The sequence below is a fragment of the Herpailurus yagouaroundi genome, unplaced genomic scaffold (assembly GCF_014898765.1).
Source record: "Herpailurus yagouaroundi ecotype Mexico unplaced genomic scaffold, PumYag 77, whole genome shotgun sequence".
NCBI lineage: Eukaryota > Metazoa > Chordata > Mammalia > Carnivora > Felidae > Herpailurus > Herpailurus yagouaroundi.
In genome coordinates, this window is record NW_024412388.1 from 72891437 (window position 1) to 72909000 (window position 17564).

Here is a 17564-nt window from a genome sequence, read left to right on the forward strand (position 1 = left end):
CCCCCGTTCATGCTCTGTCTCTCTCTGTCCCAAAAATAAATAAACGTTGAAAAAAAAATTTTTTTTAATAAAAATAAAATAAAATAAAATAAAAGGACAAACACTGTCACTTATATGTCACAAATATGTACTTATATGTTCCTGGAGTGGTCAAATTAATAGAGACAGAATGGTAGTTTCCAGGTGCTGGGGAAGGGAGGAATTGGGAATTATTGTTTAATGGATACTGAGCTTCAGTTTTGAAAGAGCAAAAAAGTTCTGGGGATGGGTGGTGGAGATTGTTGTACAACAATGTGAGGTCCAAATGTCCATCAACTGATGAATATATACATATATATACATATATGTATGATATGTATATGTATATATATATTATATGTATGTATACGTATATATATTATATGTATGTATATGTATATATATATACATATATATTATATGTATGTATATGTATATATATACATATATATATATATATATTCTGGTGATCAGAATCTCAGTGATCAGAAAGAATGAAATCTTGCCATTTGCAACAACATGGATGGAACTAGAGTGAATTATGCTAAGTGAAATAAGTCAGGTAGAGAAAGACAAATATCACATGATTTCCTCATATGTGGAATTTAAGAAACACAACAGATGAATATAGTGGGAGGGAAGCAAAAATAAGATAAAATCAGAGGGAGGAAAACCATAAGAGACTCTTAAATACAGAGAACAGACTGGAGGTTGCTGGAGGGGAGGTGGGTGGTGGGATGGGCATTAAGGAGGGCACTTGTTGGGGTGGGCACTGGGTATTGTGTGTAAAGTGATGAATCACTGGGTTCTACTCCTGGAACCAATACTACACTATACGTTGACTGACTTGAATTTAAATGTTAAAAATGGAAAAAAAGAAAACCCAAAAACCAATGTGAATGTACTGGATACCACTGAACTGTATACTTAAAATGGTTAAAATGTTATGTATATTTTACCAAAACTAACAATAATAAATAAATATGCTCATTATCCTTTACACTTAACCATCCTACTGCTGGGAATTAGTCCTATAGATATGCTGCAAAATGGTATGCATATGGACAGGACATTTATACTGGTGGTATTAGCAAAAGACTGGAAATAAACACTCATCAACAGAGAAATTAGATGAATAAACTAAAGGGTATTCTTTTTTAAAATTATTTTTGAAAAGTTTATTTATTTTTGAGAGAGAGAGAGAGAGTACAAGTGGGGGAAGGGCAGAGAGACAGGGGGACAGAGGCTCCAAAGCAGGCTCTGTGCTGACAGCAGAGAACCTGACACAGGGCTCGAACCCACTATGAGATCATGACCTGAACCAAAGTTGGACACTTAACTGACTGAGCCCCCAGGCACCCCAAACTGCAGGACATTCTTAAGTGAGATGACCATTTTTTATTTTCTCTGAGTGTGGCAGTGACAAATACAGTGATTTTTAGTAGATTAATAGTGTAAAGTATGGTATTTGATGCATACTAAGGTACCAGCAACTTTAAATGCCAACTCATAGGGGAAGGGAAGGAAAAATAAGATAAAAACTAAGATAAGACAGGGAGGCACACCATTAAGATTCTTAAATACAGAGAACAAACTGAGGGTTACTGGAGGGGAGACGGGTGGGGGGGATGGACTAAATGGGTGATGGGCATTAAGGAGGGCATTTGTTGAGATGCCCACTGGGCGTTATGATGAATCACTGGGTTCTACTCCTGAAACCAATACTACACTTGTATGTTAATTAACTTGAATTTAAATAAATATATTAAAAAAAATTAAATGTGAACTCAATGAAAAAGGCTTTCCCCCCACCCAACAGGCATTAGAGAAAAGAAATGTCATAAAACTTGGCCACCCATGAAATTTCTTGGCAATACACATATTTGTATAATTTCTAATGTATTCCTAAAGCCTAGCTCATGCCTGGCACATAGTAGGCATTCAATTTGTTGAATTTATGAATGTTTTCCCAAGGATAGTCTTTAGTGAGGGCAGGCCCAGAGAGACTATTATGAGGATCTGCTGGGAAAGTCATTCAGCAACATCTAAGTACCCACATCTGAGTGTAAAACTCTCATTAGGTGCAGTGAAGGAATCCAAAAGCAGTAGCTCCCTCCATGTACTCTTGTTAGAGAGAACACATTCTCACATGAACATCACTTAAAGTTATAAAAACATGCACATAAAATAGAAGACAGACAATAGGAAGCAATCAGATTGTTGGCACTAATGAGGAGAACTAGGATTCATTATACCCTGGGGGAATGAAATCTTCACAATTCTTTCCCAACTTATTTGAATAAAATGTAGATCCAATCTGAGCACTCTAGTATTTTGAGGAGAAGTGTTATTTAAAAAAAAATTTTAAACATTTATTCATTTTTGAGAGACAGAGACAGAGTGTGAGCAGGGGAGGGGCAGAGAGAGAGAGGGAGACACAGAATCCAAAGCAGGCTCCAGGCTCCGAGCTGTCAGCACAGAGCCTGATGCGGGGCTCGAACACATGAACTGCGAGGTCATGACCTGAGCTGAAGTCGGGCACTTAACTAACTGAGCCACGCAGGCACCCCGAGAAGTGTTATTTTTTTTTTTTTCAACATTTATTTATTTTTGGGACAGAGAGAGACAGAGCATGAACGGGGGAGGGGCAGAGAGAGAGGGAGACACAGAATCGGAAACAGGCTCCAGGCTCCGAGCCACCAGCCCAGAGCCCGACGCGGGGCTCGAACTCCCGGACCGCGAGATTGTGACCTGGCTGAAGTCGGACGCTCAACCGACTGCGCCACCCAGGCGCCCCGAGAAGTGTTATTTTAAAGGTGTCTGAAGTCTTAAGATCCCTGGATAGTGTAAACATTGATGGGATAGGAACTGGTTTCATGTCATGCCCCTCCCCATAGTGGAAGTAACCACTTGTTCTAGGGAATCAAAGACTGCACCAGCATCTTCTGCCTCTAAATTCACCAAACCCAGTTTCACAGTCGAGCCACTAATTGTAAATCAGTTGAATACTCCTTATGTCATCTAGTTATTTTTAATGATTACTATTTCCAACCCCCGTCCCAACACACATACTCATCTTGTTCTTCCCTTTACCCCACTGATCATTTTTGGTTAACTTTGCCATCCCGTTGTAGATTTGCTAGTTTCTAAATATCTTACCCATGTGCACTAAGGTCTGACCATCACTGTGATAATATCCTCAAATTCAAAAGTACCATCAATATATATTCCTTTTCCTGAAACATTTCCTTTTAGCTATTCTACTTTAGAAACTTGGGCAAGTTACTTTACTTTCATAGGTCTTAAAAAAAAGAAGTTAAACTGGATTAGAGGTTTTCAAACTTATCTTGACCCATAGCAAGAAATACATTTCTACATCATGATACAGTCCACACAAAAATACATACATTTAACTGAAGTTTTAAAAAACCGTATTTATTCTTATTAGGGCTGATAGACTGATTTTTTCTTTTTTATTGAAGTAAAATTCACATAAAATAAAATTCACCATTTTAACCATTTTTTTTAAATTTTTTTAACGTTTATTTATTTTTGAGACAGAGAGAGACAGAGCATGAACGGGGGAGGGTCAGAGAGAGGGAGACACGGAATCTGAAACAGGCTCCAGGCTCCGAGCTGTCAGCACAGAACCCGACGCGGGGCTCGAACTCACGGACTGCGAGATCATGACCTGAGCTGAATTCGGCCGCTCAACCGACTGAGCCACCCAGGTGCCCCGTTAACCATTTTTAAAGTGTATAATTCAGTTGCTTTTAGTAATTCACTAAGTTGTGTTGATAATTACCACTACTTAATTTTGAAACATTTCTATTACCTCTAAAAGAAACCTCATACCTATTAAGCATTCACCATATTTTTTCTATTCAATTTAATTTAATTTAATTTAATTTAATTTAATTTAACTTAGAAATGATTCTGAATAAGACTCACTAAACTGATCTAAGGAACCACTAACTAGTGAGTCATAAGTCAGTCTGAAATAAATGCTACATAAATTACTAAGAGAACGTCTGTCTCTAAGTCTATGATGCTATTCCATTCTAGACATTATTGCCTTCCAAATGAAATATTCTGTCTTAGAGGATTCCCCCTGTAATTTTCTAAGAGGTACAACTTGCTTTTGGACTCAATTATTCATTCATTCATTCAATAGATAATCATTAGGGCGTGAATGGAAAAGAAATTTAAAAAAATAGTTTCTACCCTTCAGAGAGTTCACACTCGAATAATAGAAAGAGACTGGAATGAAAACGAATGAGTATAAATAAGAAGGGGAAGTGATTGGTTCTACCTTGCAGTGTGATGAGGAGAAGGAATTAAGAAGTTTCAAAGAAGATATGATCATAAATTGACCTCAGAAAGAATATACAGGTATTTTCCCATTGATATTTATACTTCTGCTCTAGAAGTCTTCTTCTCAGGGTTAAAATGTCACTTCCTTAAAATAGACTGTGAAAAGCCCAGAAAGATAATATAGAGAAACCAGCTTTCATATTGGCCAAGAAGAAGGAAGGCAAAAAGAAAGGAATAAAAGAAGGAAAGAAAGAAACTAACATTTATTAAGTATCTACAACATGACAAACACATGTATTTTCTTATTTAATCCTACTAATAATTCCTCAAAGTATATATTCTTATCCACATTTTGTTCAGAATAAACATCTCTCACACTACTTCATTTTGGCTGTATAGGAACACATACAAACATTTCTAAGTGAGACAGGGCTATGGTGCCACAAAATTTGGTTATTTCAGTGTGAAATTTTTCACTAACCACATCTAATTTGCCAATGATCTTTTAGGACTTGTCCTTTCTTAGGAAGGCAGCTATATCAAAATAATTATAGAGTGGGAAGGCAACTGATGAAGGTATTTGTAACCCAGGCTTTGTGGAGATCCAAGAAGAATGGAGATAGAGAGTAATTTAAGATTAAATATAGGCATTCCCATTAAAGTGCATGCCAGGGAAGGTTTTGAGCCTGTTCAGATGGCCAGAAAGGGGGAGTCATTTTAAAAAATCATGGAGAATGAATCTCCTATTTCCAAGGAGATAATCTTCCTATGGCATCTTTCTTGAAAGTTACTCTTCACCATGATAAAAAGCTAAGAGGTATGAAGAGTTTCTGGCCTGTTGAGAATAGATCATAGTGATCCAGCAACTAGAACTGTCAGAAACCGAATGGACACCAGTGCAGCATGTGGAAATAAGTAAGGCTAGAAGGCATAGGACTAGGCGTTGTTTGGGATAATGTAGCCAGTGGTGGATCTTTTTTAGGGAAACAATCTGATCAAGGACCATTGTATTTGACAAGCCTGCTATAGGAGTGGGGCATGGGTGAGGTTGGAGATGGAAGGAGATTCTTGCAGGAAGCAGGAAGACAAATAGATTATTGGGTAGGAGAGTGAATGTAAAGCATATGGGAAACCAAACTTGGAACATCAGAGGCCAGGAGATACCAGCTGATAATGAGGCAACAGAAGCATTGCTTCAAAGATAAGGGTAGCAAGCCCTAGGTTGTTATAGATAACAAGCAAATATAGAAGTCTGAAGGCTACTACAGCCATCAGCAACTGAGAAGGATTCTTGAAAGCCTAAGAAGTGGATTACTGGTTGGTAGAAAAACATTTAAAAAAAGGAGAGACAGAAATTAGAAGTAGGAAGAAATGGAGAGAGTTAGTATTTTTTGAGTACTTATTATGTCAGGCATTATGCTGAGTGATTTACTTTTTAATTATTTTTTTTTTTATTTTGAGAGAGAGAGCAAGCAGGGGAGAGGAAGGGAGGGAGGGAAGGAGAGGGAGGGATATATATATATATATAGAGAGAGAGAGAGAGAGAGAGACAGAGAGACAGAGAGACAGAGAGACAGAGAGACAGAGAGCATCTCAAGCAGGCTCTGCTCTGTCTTGTTTAAGCCATCAGGTCTATGGATAGTTATGGCTATAACAGATTGAGCCACCAGGACATCCCCTTACTTCTTATTTAAAACTCAAATCCACCAAGAAAGTAAGACCATCCCCTTTTTAAAGACAAGAAGTCTGAGTCTGAGGCTTAGATTTCATTGTTATACCCGGGGAGGGTCTATATCAGATTAGCAAAAGAAACAGAGGTAAGGAAGAGAAACACCTTTTAAACAGGGAGTTAGAATAAGCTTTAAAAAACTTTAATGTAATATATGAAGATAAAGTAAACAAAACCACGAAAACTTACTCTTGGGCCAGGTGCTCCAGGTGGACCCTATAACATGACAAATTTTAAAAAGAATTTGTCAGTAGATAATCTCAAACCAGGCAAGCATATAAGCATCAACAGTAAACAGATATAAATGTAAGTAAACTCACTGGAGGCCCTGGTTGACCTCTTGGCCCTTGGGGACCCTAGAAGACATGAAGATAAAGTATAATATGTATCTTATGCATATGGTTTGGTATAAACAAGACAACCAAGATTCAACCTCTAACACTGCCTTTCATGTGAGGCAGGTTCTTAAGATTCAAAGTTGTTTTAATATTTTGAAGCTATATGCTCTTTGCACTCAAATATCACACACAATAATGAACAAGCTGGATATTTACTTTCATGTTTTATTGATACTAGACAATGAATTTGTTCATTTTAAAAATCTATTATAAATATAATATTTAAAAATGTTAATACTGCCTAAGTATGTTTTTTCCTGTTATTTCTATATACTATCCACCTAATCAGCAAAGATGAAAATTTTAGTGTTCTTAGATACCTCCTTTTCCTTCAATATCCACCTATAATTTGATTACTACTGTTGAATTCACCACCATATTCATAGTAACAGTCTTAGTTTAGTGTTAATCATGTACTGTAGACTGAATGTTTGTGTTCCCCCCAAATTCACATATTAAAGCCCTGATCTTTAGTGTGATGGATTTGGCTGTGGGGTTTTGGGGAGGTAATTAGATCATGTAGAACCCTTATGTGGAGTCCTTCTAAGAAGAGACACAAGAGAGATGATCTCTCTTTCTACTATATGAGGATATAGCAAGAGGGCCCTTGTCTGCAAACCAGGAAGAGGACCCTCACTTGACATTGAACCTACCAGCACCTTGATCTTGGATTTCAGAGCCTCTACAACTATGAGAAATAATGTTCCTTGTTTAAGCCATCCAGTTTATGGCAATTTGTTATAGCAGCCCAAGCTGACTAAGATACCATGTTTTGCCTGGACTCCTAATATGACATTCTGACTTTATTCTGTCTACTATGCTAACTACACTGTGCTTGTAAAATGGAAATCTAATCAGGTCATTATTTAGTTAAAATGATTCAATAGCTCTTTATTTGTCTAGAGATGATGTAAACTTCCTTAAAGTGATAGCTGCCATTTATTGAGAACTTACTGCATGCCAAGTTGTGTGCTCACTTTCTGAGAACTAACTGTATGCCAACTCATATGCTACATTTCCATTTTACAGTGAAGAAAGTGGCAAGCAGCAAATAAGGGACTGAACTAGGATTAAAATGGAAGTCAATTGAATATAAAAGTATATGTTCTTTTTTTTTAATTTTAGAGAGAGAGAGTGTGCAAGTGGGAGAGAGGGGCAAAGGGAGAGAGAGAGAAACCCAAGCAGGCTCCACACTCAGCACAGAGCCTGATGCAAGGCTAGATCCCATGATCCTGGCATCATGACCTGAGCCAAAATCAAGTCAGACGCTCAACCGAGTGAGCCACCCAGGCACCTCAAAAGTATATGTTCTTAATCAGTGTACACCCCTATCTCCTCTTCAAGATCTGGGCTTCACCTCTACTTACTCTCCCCAACACATCCTACACCCCATCTATAACCAACTACTTGTGGATCTCTGCATCTTCAAAATTCTTTCACACATGCATTCTCTTGCATGTGCTATTTCCTTGACCAGGAATGCTCCTCCTTACCTTCTCTATCTGTGTAACTCTCATTCCTCTTCCAGTATGTCTTTAAAACTCTATACTTACCTTGCTCACCCATCCCCAGCCACCTCCCTCATGCTCAACTAACCACTTCTCCATTTCCTAGTACATAACACAGTGGAAAATCCCTAGGGATGTTTAAGAGTGTCTCAGTCACCTTTTCATTTCCTGGAACAAGAATAGTGTCTACTTCATAGTAGGTGTTTGAAAATTGCAACTGAATGGATGAATAATGTAAAAAAAATTACCTCGTATTAATTTAGAAATTAGAATAGTTAAAATGTATGTAGTAAAATGTGAAAAGTTATGTTGAATTTTTTCAAAATGAAACAACAGTAATCATTGTTAAGAATGTCTGCTCAGGCCACTTCGGATCCTCTGTCCCCCTCTCTCTGCCCCTCCCCTGTGCACATGTGCTTGTTCTCTCTCTCTCTCTCTCTCTCTCTCTCTCTCAAAAATAAAGAAAAAATAAACATTAAAAAAAAGAATGCTCAAAATTTAACTTACTTGATGGTCAACTGAATGTTAAAACCATATTGAGCCAAATTCAGATTATGGTTAAAAGATGACAAAAGATCTCTCTTCAGTTGAGATCTGAATAATGTTGATATCATGCTTGACTTACACATTAATTATTTCCAGAGCTGTTGATTCTAAATATACTATGAAAACTAGAGCAAACAACAGTAACTTAAAAAGGATAGAGCACTCCAGTACCATGCTTGCTGGACATTTCTTAGTTTGCATGGCTTATGATTATGATTTCAAGTAAAGAATGTATAAAACTTGTACCTCAGAAGCTACGTGATAAATTACAGAAAGGCAATGCTGGAGATAGCCTTTAAAATTGTTTTTAATGTTTATTTATTTTTGAGAGAGAGAGAGAGAGAGATGGTGCATGAGCAGAGGAGGGGCAGAGAGAGTGAGACACAGAATCTCAAGTAGGCTCCTGGCTCTGAGCTGTCAGCACAGAGCTCGATGAGGGGCTCAAACTCATGAACCATGAGATCATGACTTGAGCTGAAGTCAGATGCTTAACCAACTGAACCACCCAGGAGTCCCTAGAGATAGCTTTTTAAATATATAGAGGTTCAGAATGAATTTGGCTTGTAAGTTTCTCTATTCTGGAACAACACTGTAAAAGTAAACCATTGACATTTAACCCCACTTAGCGTATTTCTGACATTTGCAAAATCTCACTGGTGGTTCAATACAAAAAATATATCTTATCTGTGACTTTGAAAGAAGAAATTATCACAGAAAGAAGAAACTATTTCTACTGCAGATTTTATTGTTTCTTTTCAGCTTGTTATACAAAACAAGTCAAGTCATCACAAATGTCATCAAATGAAATACTTAAAACCAAACAAGACAGGGCAAGACAGCCCTAACAAAACAACTGTCTAGAATGAAGCAATTAGCCAAGTAAAACAAAATATTATTCAACAATATAACATTTATTAGTTTTCTATTCCTTTAGTCCACCATTAAAAAAAAGTGATTCACTCTCTCTAGCTACTATATAAAAAAGTATCTAGGGACACCTGGGTGGCTCATTCGGTTGAGTGTCCGACTTCAGTTCAGGTCATGATCTCACAGCTTGTGAGTTCAAGCCCTGCATCGGGCTCTGTGCTGACAGCTCAGAGCCTGGAGCTTCGGATTCTGTGTCTCCCTCTCTCTCTGTCCCTCCCCTGCTCCATGCTCTGTTTCTTTCTTTCTCTCTCTCTCAAAAATAAACATTAAAAAAAGTATATGAATCAGTTTATTATAAAGGCAGTTTATAATAAAACCATGATTGTCTATGTTAATTTCCTAAAGGGAAACTAATTTATGTAAATGATTACAATGGTTATTTGGCCATAGTCAAAACCCAACCATTGGAAATAGACTTTCTTTCCATTTAATCCCAGAATTTACATTTGATTCTTCAAAGGTAACATATTTTTTCTTACACTTTAAAAAATATTGATAAGTGCATGTCTTTGAACCTGAGTATGTTAGACTTTGCCTTTTTGTGAAGGCAATCTTGATTTAATTTCATAATCTTTAGGCTGGCTTAGGTACAGAGAGCTTCTTTATTCTCAGTTATAAATTGAGAAGCTTCCATTGCTTAGCAGCATCCTGAGTCTCTACTCAGTAGGTATAACTAGAAACTCTTCTTTTTTCCCAGTTGTGACAACCAAGTAGAGACCTACAAATTGCCAAATGTCTACTGTGGTGTATATGTGGTGGGGGGATGGCTCCTGGTTGAGAACAACTGATTTAGAGGGTTTAACTGGGAGTTTATTAGTAATATTAAATAATATTATTAGAAGTAATGTGATTAGGATGGAATCAGTGAATTGTAAGGCACTGAGGATAACTACAAATTAGGAGTCGACTCACGTGGAATCTGCCATGTAAATGGCTGGACTATTCTAAATGTAGGTGAGGGGTCTATACATACCATCTTCCTTACCCAAGTTGCTCCTAAACTTATTTTTGAGAGGTATGATGATTAATAGAAACGTACAATGGTGTGGGAATCGGGAGACCTGGGCTCTGGTCTTGTCTCTATACCTAATTAACTGTATTTCCTTGAGTGAGTTGTTGCACGTTTGGATCTCAGATACCTCAACTGTAACAAGATTTGGTGAAAGATCAATCTCTAAGGTTCACTTCAAAATTGTGATTTTCAAATGTTTTATCAATTTTCTTCCTCATATTTTGCATGTATTCTAAAAGGGATACTTCCCATGTATTGTTTAATGAGCTGTAGCCCTTTTTTAAAGGCATGAATCATTATTTGGTCTTGGTAAAAAATGGCATAGCTTTATAAATTGGTAAGAATGGCACACTTTATAAATTCTTATGCCAGCTTCACGGAACATTTAAAAATAAGATTTACAAAGCCCGCTTGATAGATTCTTGTGTTTCTGATCTTTGTACAAAAGAGTGGAGTGTCATATTTGTCTCAATACAATAGATCTTCGCTAATAAAAATTCATTCCAAAAATGCCCCATGTACTGGTATTATTTGAGGCTGACCCCCTCGAGGATATTTGGAAATATAATAGCTAGAAGTGTTCAGGCATTCAATTATTTAAATCATTCCCTTAAAACAAACCTGTAGAATATACTGAAAAAAAATCCTAATGAGAGTATAAGTAATGTTACTAAGCTTTTCCAGATTATGGTTTAATTGCACATTTTATGGAGTAAATTAATTGCAGATGATCTCTAGGAATTAAAAAATTACTTTTATAAAGTTCCTTAAACCATAGTGGAATCAAAAGAAAATAGATGGTAAAAAGATATTTAATACCAGTTATTCAACAACAAAAAACCAGAATAAACCAATAAATTCTAATGTGCCACAGCTAATGTGGCACATTTTCAACAGCTAATGTTATTACCCATACTAAATGCTGCTGTGTCCCCTTCCTTGTACTAGGAGTCTGTACTTTATGAAGAGAGCTATGGGAATCAACAGAGCAAAAGACTAGTAAGTATATCAATTCAATAAATGCTACTTTACCAGCCAGAATTGAAAATACTTGTTAACTTTTAATTTTAGGGAACAGCATTTATTTATTTATTAATTCATTTCTCAAATATTACCCACTACATAGCAGGTTCTATTCTGGATACTGATAACCAATGTATCAAACAAAGTTCCCTGCTCTCCTAGAGTTTATCTTCTAGCAGAGGAAACAGAAAAATAATTTCAAATACTGCTAACTACTATGAAGAAAACAAAACAGGATGTTGTGAAAGAGAATGACCAGGAATGTGAGACTGAACAGTCATGGAGGGCTTTTCTAAAATGGTATTTGAGGCGAGACCTGAATCATGAGATAAGAACCAATCGTGTGAGGAACAGATTGCGTTTTCTAGGTAAAAGGAAGGCATGTTCCAAAGAATAGAGACAAAAGCAGCTTGGTGGCAAGGGGAAAGGGGCACATCATGAGTTTAGAGAGGCCAACCAGGGCTAGTTCTTGTAGGGCATGGTAGAAAGGTAAGGAATTTGGATTTTTTTCTAAGTGCAAGAAGGAGTCATAGGAAGGTTTTAAAGAGGAGAGTGATAGAATCTGGTTTATGCTTTAATGGTATCACTCTAGTTGCTGTGTAGAGAACGGACTGTAGTGGAGAAAAGTGGAAGGAACACTAGGAAGTCAGGAATCCAAGGAGACATCATGGCAATCTGTACACAAGAGCTAGTGATAAAGAGTGGGAGAGGCGTGTGAATTCAGAATAGGAATTAGACTTGACAGGAGCTAATCTCTGCTTTAAAGAACTCTTCCTTATGTTCTATGCCTTTCTTTGTTCTTTTATGGGGGATCTGCTTATTTTTCTTTTATGTATCACAAACTCTTACAGCTGGAAGGGACTTTGAGGGTATAAATTCTAATTCCCTACTCAGTGCAAAACTACCAGTCCAATAACTCAGAAAGATAGTCATTAGGCTTCTAGAGACCAGCATTCATTATCATGTAAAACTATCTTGTTTTAAAGCAGTGCCTTATTATATTAGCAGCTCATTATTATATTGAGCTGGAATCAGCCTCAGCATTCCATCCATTTAGTTAACAGTATCTATTCTGCATTAATTATGTGTTAAATCCTGTGATGGGCTTGGAATTAGGGCAAGTCAAACATACTTCCTGGTCTCACGGAGCTCACTGTCTGTGAGGGAGCTAAGCACAGAAACTGAAAATTCAATTCAGTAAGTAAATAATTTAAAATTTATTCTCTAGAGTTACTCATATTATACGTATTCTTCCTTTCAAATATTTAAAGACAGCTATCATGTTCCAAAACCTCAAATATTTTCTAATTTATTCACCAGTAATTTACTAAATATTTATTTAGCACCAACTATACAACACAGGCACTATCTTGGGTGTTGCAGACACAGCTTTAAAACGAACAACAGGTAAAATATCTGTGTCATGGAGCCTATATTCTAGTGAGGAGAGATATAATAAGCAAAAAACAGGTAAAGAAACAGGTTTAGAAAAGACAGGGAATTGAGGCAGATGGGCACATTGCTATTTTACACAGGCTAGGCAGAAAAAGCCTCTTTGATAAGAGGACATTTAAGAAACGACTGGGGAACACTTGCCAGGCATTGTACGAGGTCCTGGCTACTAGTTCTTATGTCCACAGGTGGCAGTTGGGTTGAGGATAAAATGTCACTTAACTTAAATTAACTTAATTACAACCTCACAAATAGGAACTACAGGGATAAAAAAACATGGGCAAGAAAAAGCAGGTGCAAAACCCAGGAAGCAAAGAGAGAGCAATGAGAACAAGGAAAGGGATGATAAGGTTGCAGAGTCTGGTAAGGGTTAAACATCCCAGCTATTTCAACTGGTTTTTCTAGGACATGGCTCCTCGATACACTACTGATCTGAGACAGCCTTTCTCTGAATATGCTTTAATTTTGTCCATGTTCCCCTTTGGGGATGGCCTGACTGGTGTTACCACCTGCTTTATTCTGGGTGCCATATGTCTATCAGTGCAACCTAAAATTTCAGGCGTAATCTGCTGAATTTGCAAGCCATCAGAGCCACTGAATTTTCTTTCACGTGAAATGCCTGTGAAATTGTCAGAAGTACTTGAGGTTTCCTAACTCTGACAAAAGCTGACGTTCCAGCCACAGTACTTGGAGAGAACTGGTCAGGAAGACAGTTGGAGACAGACAAGACTAGAAAATGAACTAATTCCAAGCCTCTCTACTTTTCCTTTCCCCTTTCCATTCCTCCTGGGAAATATGACTTCACTGTGTACAGATATCCTTGCTTTTGGCTGTAGCAAGACTGCTGAGAAGATAGGAAGGCCACATTTCTGCAAATTAAAAACATCTATTTTAGGGCACCTGACTGGCTTAGTTGGTAAAGCATGCAACTCTTGATCTTGGGGTTGTGAGTTCAAGTCCCTCGTTGGTGTAGAGTTTACTTAAAGATAGTATCTTAAAAAAAAGAAAAAGAAAAACATCTACTTTGAAGCCCTCTGTGGGTTCTTAGCCTCTCTGAAACCATATACATTTCCTTTCTCAGCTAATTAATATAACTGCAACTTACTTATTCTGAAACCCCAAGCACACCTTATGGTGACAAGCAATGTCAGCTGTCAATGCAATTTCATTATCTTTTAAGCCAAGACTTTTCTGCAACCTTTAAATTTATTCTTATTTGCCTTCTGCACTTGGTTTTAATCCCCCTCATATTACTCTGTGCCTGCTCTCTGTTTATGGCTGCTGCTTTAGTAAGTTCAGCAGGATCTCTGCTGGGAAAGTGGCTTCTTGACAAAATACCTTTAACCTGGAAGCATTGGCATCCCAGAAAAGTAGGAAATAGTGCCAGTGTAAGCCACTTAGTGCTGGAAAGTGCTACATGTACCTTTTGTCCATCCTCTCACAATTGTTTCCAATTGGCTGAAATATACAACAATTGATATGCTTCTGCTTTGCACCTCTTTAGCACTGAGTGAACACAGTGGGTATATCCTTGAGGCGATGTGGCAGTCCTCTTATTCCAGCACTGGTGAAGAAGGCTCACAAGGCAAATGCCTGATGCCTGACAAGGCAAATATGCCATTTCACACAGTGATCTGGCAAGAATTTGATCAGCAGGTTCTTAAATATGTTTAGGGGTTATCAGGTTTCACTGTAATGTACTATCTAGATTAGTTCTACTTCCGAAAAACTGTAATTTTATTTTTATTTCACAAGTATCAGAGACATAATAATAATAATAATAATAATAATAATAAGATAATAAAACAAGGTCCTTGCTTTCATGGAACTTATATAGCCTAGTGACAAGTGATAATATAACCATAAATTTAAACTTACAGTTTCACCTCTAAAGCCTTTTTCACCTCTGGGTCCCTACAAGAAAACAGGAAATGTTAGTTTAGTGCTATTGATAGTTATCTATCAAATGTAGTTGAGGCTATACACAGAAACATGATAACTTATGTTTTTGTTTTTTCTATCCAGCAAGACATATTGAGTAAATTTATATAAATTCTAGTTTCCTTTTCCTGAGTAAAGCAAAGCAAAACAAAATCAAAAACAAAAACAGTTTATTGATTTATCATACTATCCACGGAGTGAGTGAGACAGGGATAACAGGCACTTAAATCAAAACAGCTGATCTGACAATCAAATACCAAACCACTTAGAAGGGAAGTTACCAGATTAAATTCTTCTAATCTTTGTCTTCCCTAGCCTTTGAAAACCTTGTTTCTAGGATGGTGCCTTTTTTTTTCACCTTCTCTTTCTATTCCTCCTTCTGTACATCCCACAAATTTTGATATGTTGTATACATTTTCATCCAGTTCAGAATATTTCTAACTCTCTTTGAGATATCCTCTTGGATCCATGGATTATTTAGAAGTGTGGGGTTTAATTTTCAAGTGTTTGTAGATTTTCTTATTATCTTTCCAATTTACTGATATTTACTTTAATTCCATTATGGCCAGAAAACATATCTTGTATGACTTCAGTTCTCTTAAGTTTAGTACAAAATTTTTTATGACTCAAACTATAGTCTATTTTGGTGATTTTCCACGTACACTTGACAAGAAAGTGTAGTCTGCTGTTAGATGAACCTACTGCTTTAGAAATTCCTGTTAATATTTTTGTTTTCATCCTTGTGGAAATTACTTACGTATTTTTTTATTTTGAAAAAGATAATATTCTTCATCTTTTAAAAAACCTGAATTTACACTTTCACAATATGTTATGATGTTTTCCATATCAATCCACATGTCTCTAGATAATTATAATGCTTACTTAGTATTTAACAAATGATAATATTTTTATTGAATTTTCTACTAGATTATTTCTAATTTTTGTCATGATAACCCTGTGATAAATATCCTTGTACTCCATAAAAGTTGTCCTCCAGAAAGTGTTTGTAATTGCACGCACACCTGCAAAATATGGGAGTCTGTATGTCTTGACACATGCCATGTACTATAATTCTTTGTTAATCTTGCAGGCTAAAAATACTATCTCATTATTTCACCATTAATATTACTTTTTTGTGTGTTTTCTATCTTGTTACTCACTCATTTTTTTAAATGTTTTTATTTATTTTTGAGACAGAGAGAGACAGAGCGTGAGCAGAGGAGGGGCAGAGAGAAAGGGAGACAAAGAATCCGAAGCAGGCTCCAGGTCCTGATGCGGGGCTTGAACTCACAGATTCTGAGATCATGACCTGAACTGAAGTTGGGTGCTCGACCAACTGAGGCACCCAGGTGCCCCTGTTATTCACTCATTTTAAACCAGGATAGTAACTTCCAAACACTAATTAAAATTTTTTTTTAATGTTTCTTTGAGAGAGAGCGAGCACATGTGCAAGTGGGGGAGGGGCAGAGAGAGAGGGAGACAGAGGATCAGAAGTGGGCTCTGTGCTGACAGCAGAGAGCCTGATACAGGGCTTGAATTCATCAACTGTGAGATCATGATCAGAACCGAAGTCAGACGCTTAATCGACTAACCCACCCAGATGCCCCCCAAAACTAATTTTTTTAACATTTTATTTTTGAGAGACAGGGAGCAACAGAGTGCTAGCAGGGGAGGGGCAGAGAGAGAGGGAGACAGAATCTGAAGCAGACTCCAGGCTCTGAGATGACAGCAGAGAGCTCAATACGGGGCTCAAACTCATAAACCATGAGATCATGGTGAAATAGGTTTCTGATTCCTTATAGTAATGCTGTGACTTAAAGTAATTCCATCTCCCTTTCCTGTCACTGGTATAGGAATGGACATGTAGCTGATCAATGGACATGAGGAAAAATGCAGTTGGAAGGCTTCTGGAAAAAAACTTAATTTTTCCCAAGATAGGGCTATAGATCAGTTTTCACTTTGGATAATTATATCTGGATGTAATTGCTGAGAAATTATAGTCATCTTTCTATAAGCCCAATTATGAAGATCACATTCAGGATGATAGAGCAGAGACGTGGAAAGAACCTGGTCTTGGACAACATAACAAAATCACTAAGTAAGCCAAATCCGAAGCCCTTCCTACCTCTGGGCTTCCCATTAATGTGATACAAATTTCCTTATTATTAGAGCCAGTTTGATTCAGGGTTCCTATTCACTTACAGCCCAAATCATCCTGATATACCATTTCTGTTATAATTAGATTCCTATATATTCCAAGATCTAATTTTGGGCTCTAGCCTGTTAAACTCATCTATTTGTTTATTCCTTTGTAATACCCTATAGTTTCATTTACAATGATTTTGAAGTAATGTTTCCTTATTTGCAAAAGCAAGTCTTCCATCCCCCACCACTATTTTTTTTTTCCACAAAGTTTTGGCCACTCTCAAGTGCTTATTCTTTCATAGTGAACTTTTCTTAGAAGTTTCTTCTTAGAATGGAAAAAATAGAATATGGAAAAAATTTGACGCGCATGCTGAATATTACAAGGGCTTTTAAGAACTATCTGTAAACAAAACACAGTGAGGTATTTTAATTGAGCCATTTCTTTATCATGGTTTTCTTGACCAATTGATATTTCACATTTTTGACAGAACAGAACAATCACTGAGTAATCAGAACAGTATGTGTTCCTTAGCTTATTGAAGAACCACCCA

At 37.0% G+C, this 17564-nt stretch overlaps 1 protein-coding gene across 5 annotated transcripts in view; it reads right to left on the minus strand.

Annotated features, from left to right (window-relative positions):
* COL24A1 (collagen type XXIV alpha 1 chain) overlaps positions 1-17564 on the minus strand; it is a 405325-nt gene that overhangs the window by 25520 nt on the left and 362241 nt on the right. For all 5 annotated transcript variants that reach the window (XM_040470847.1, XM_040470844.1, XM_040470848.1 and 2 more), the window contains 3 exons: positions 14806-14841; positions 6382-6417; positions 6251-6277 (listed from right to left, as the gene is read on the minus strand). In XM_040470847.1, coding sequence (XP_040326781.1) covers positions 6251-6277; positions 6382-6417; positions 14806-14841 — 99 coding nt within the window. The remainder of the gene's footprint in view (positions 1-6250; positions 6278-6381; positions 6418-14805; positions 14842-17564) is intronic.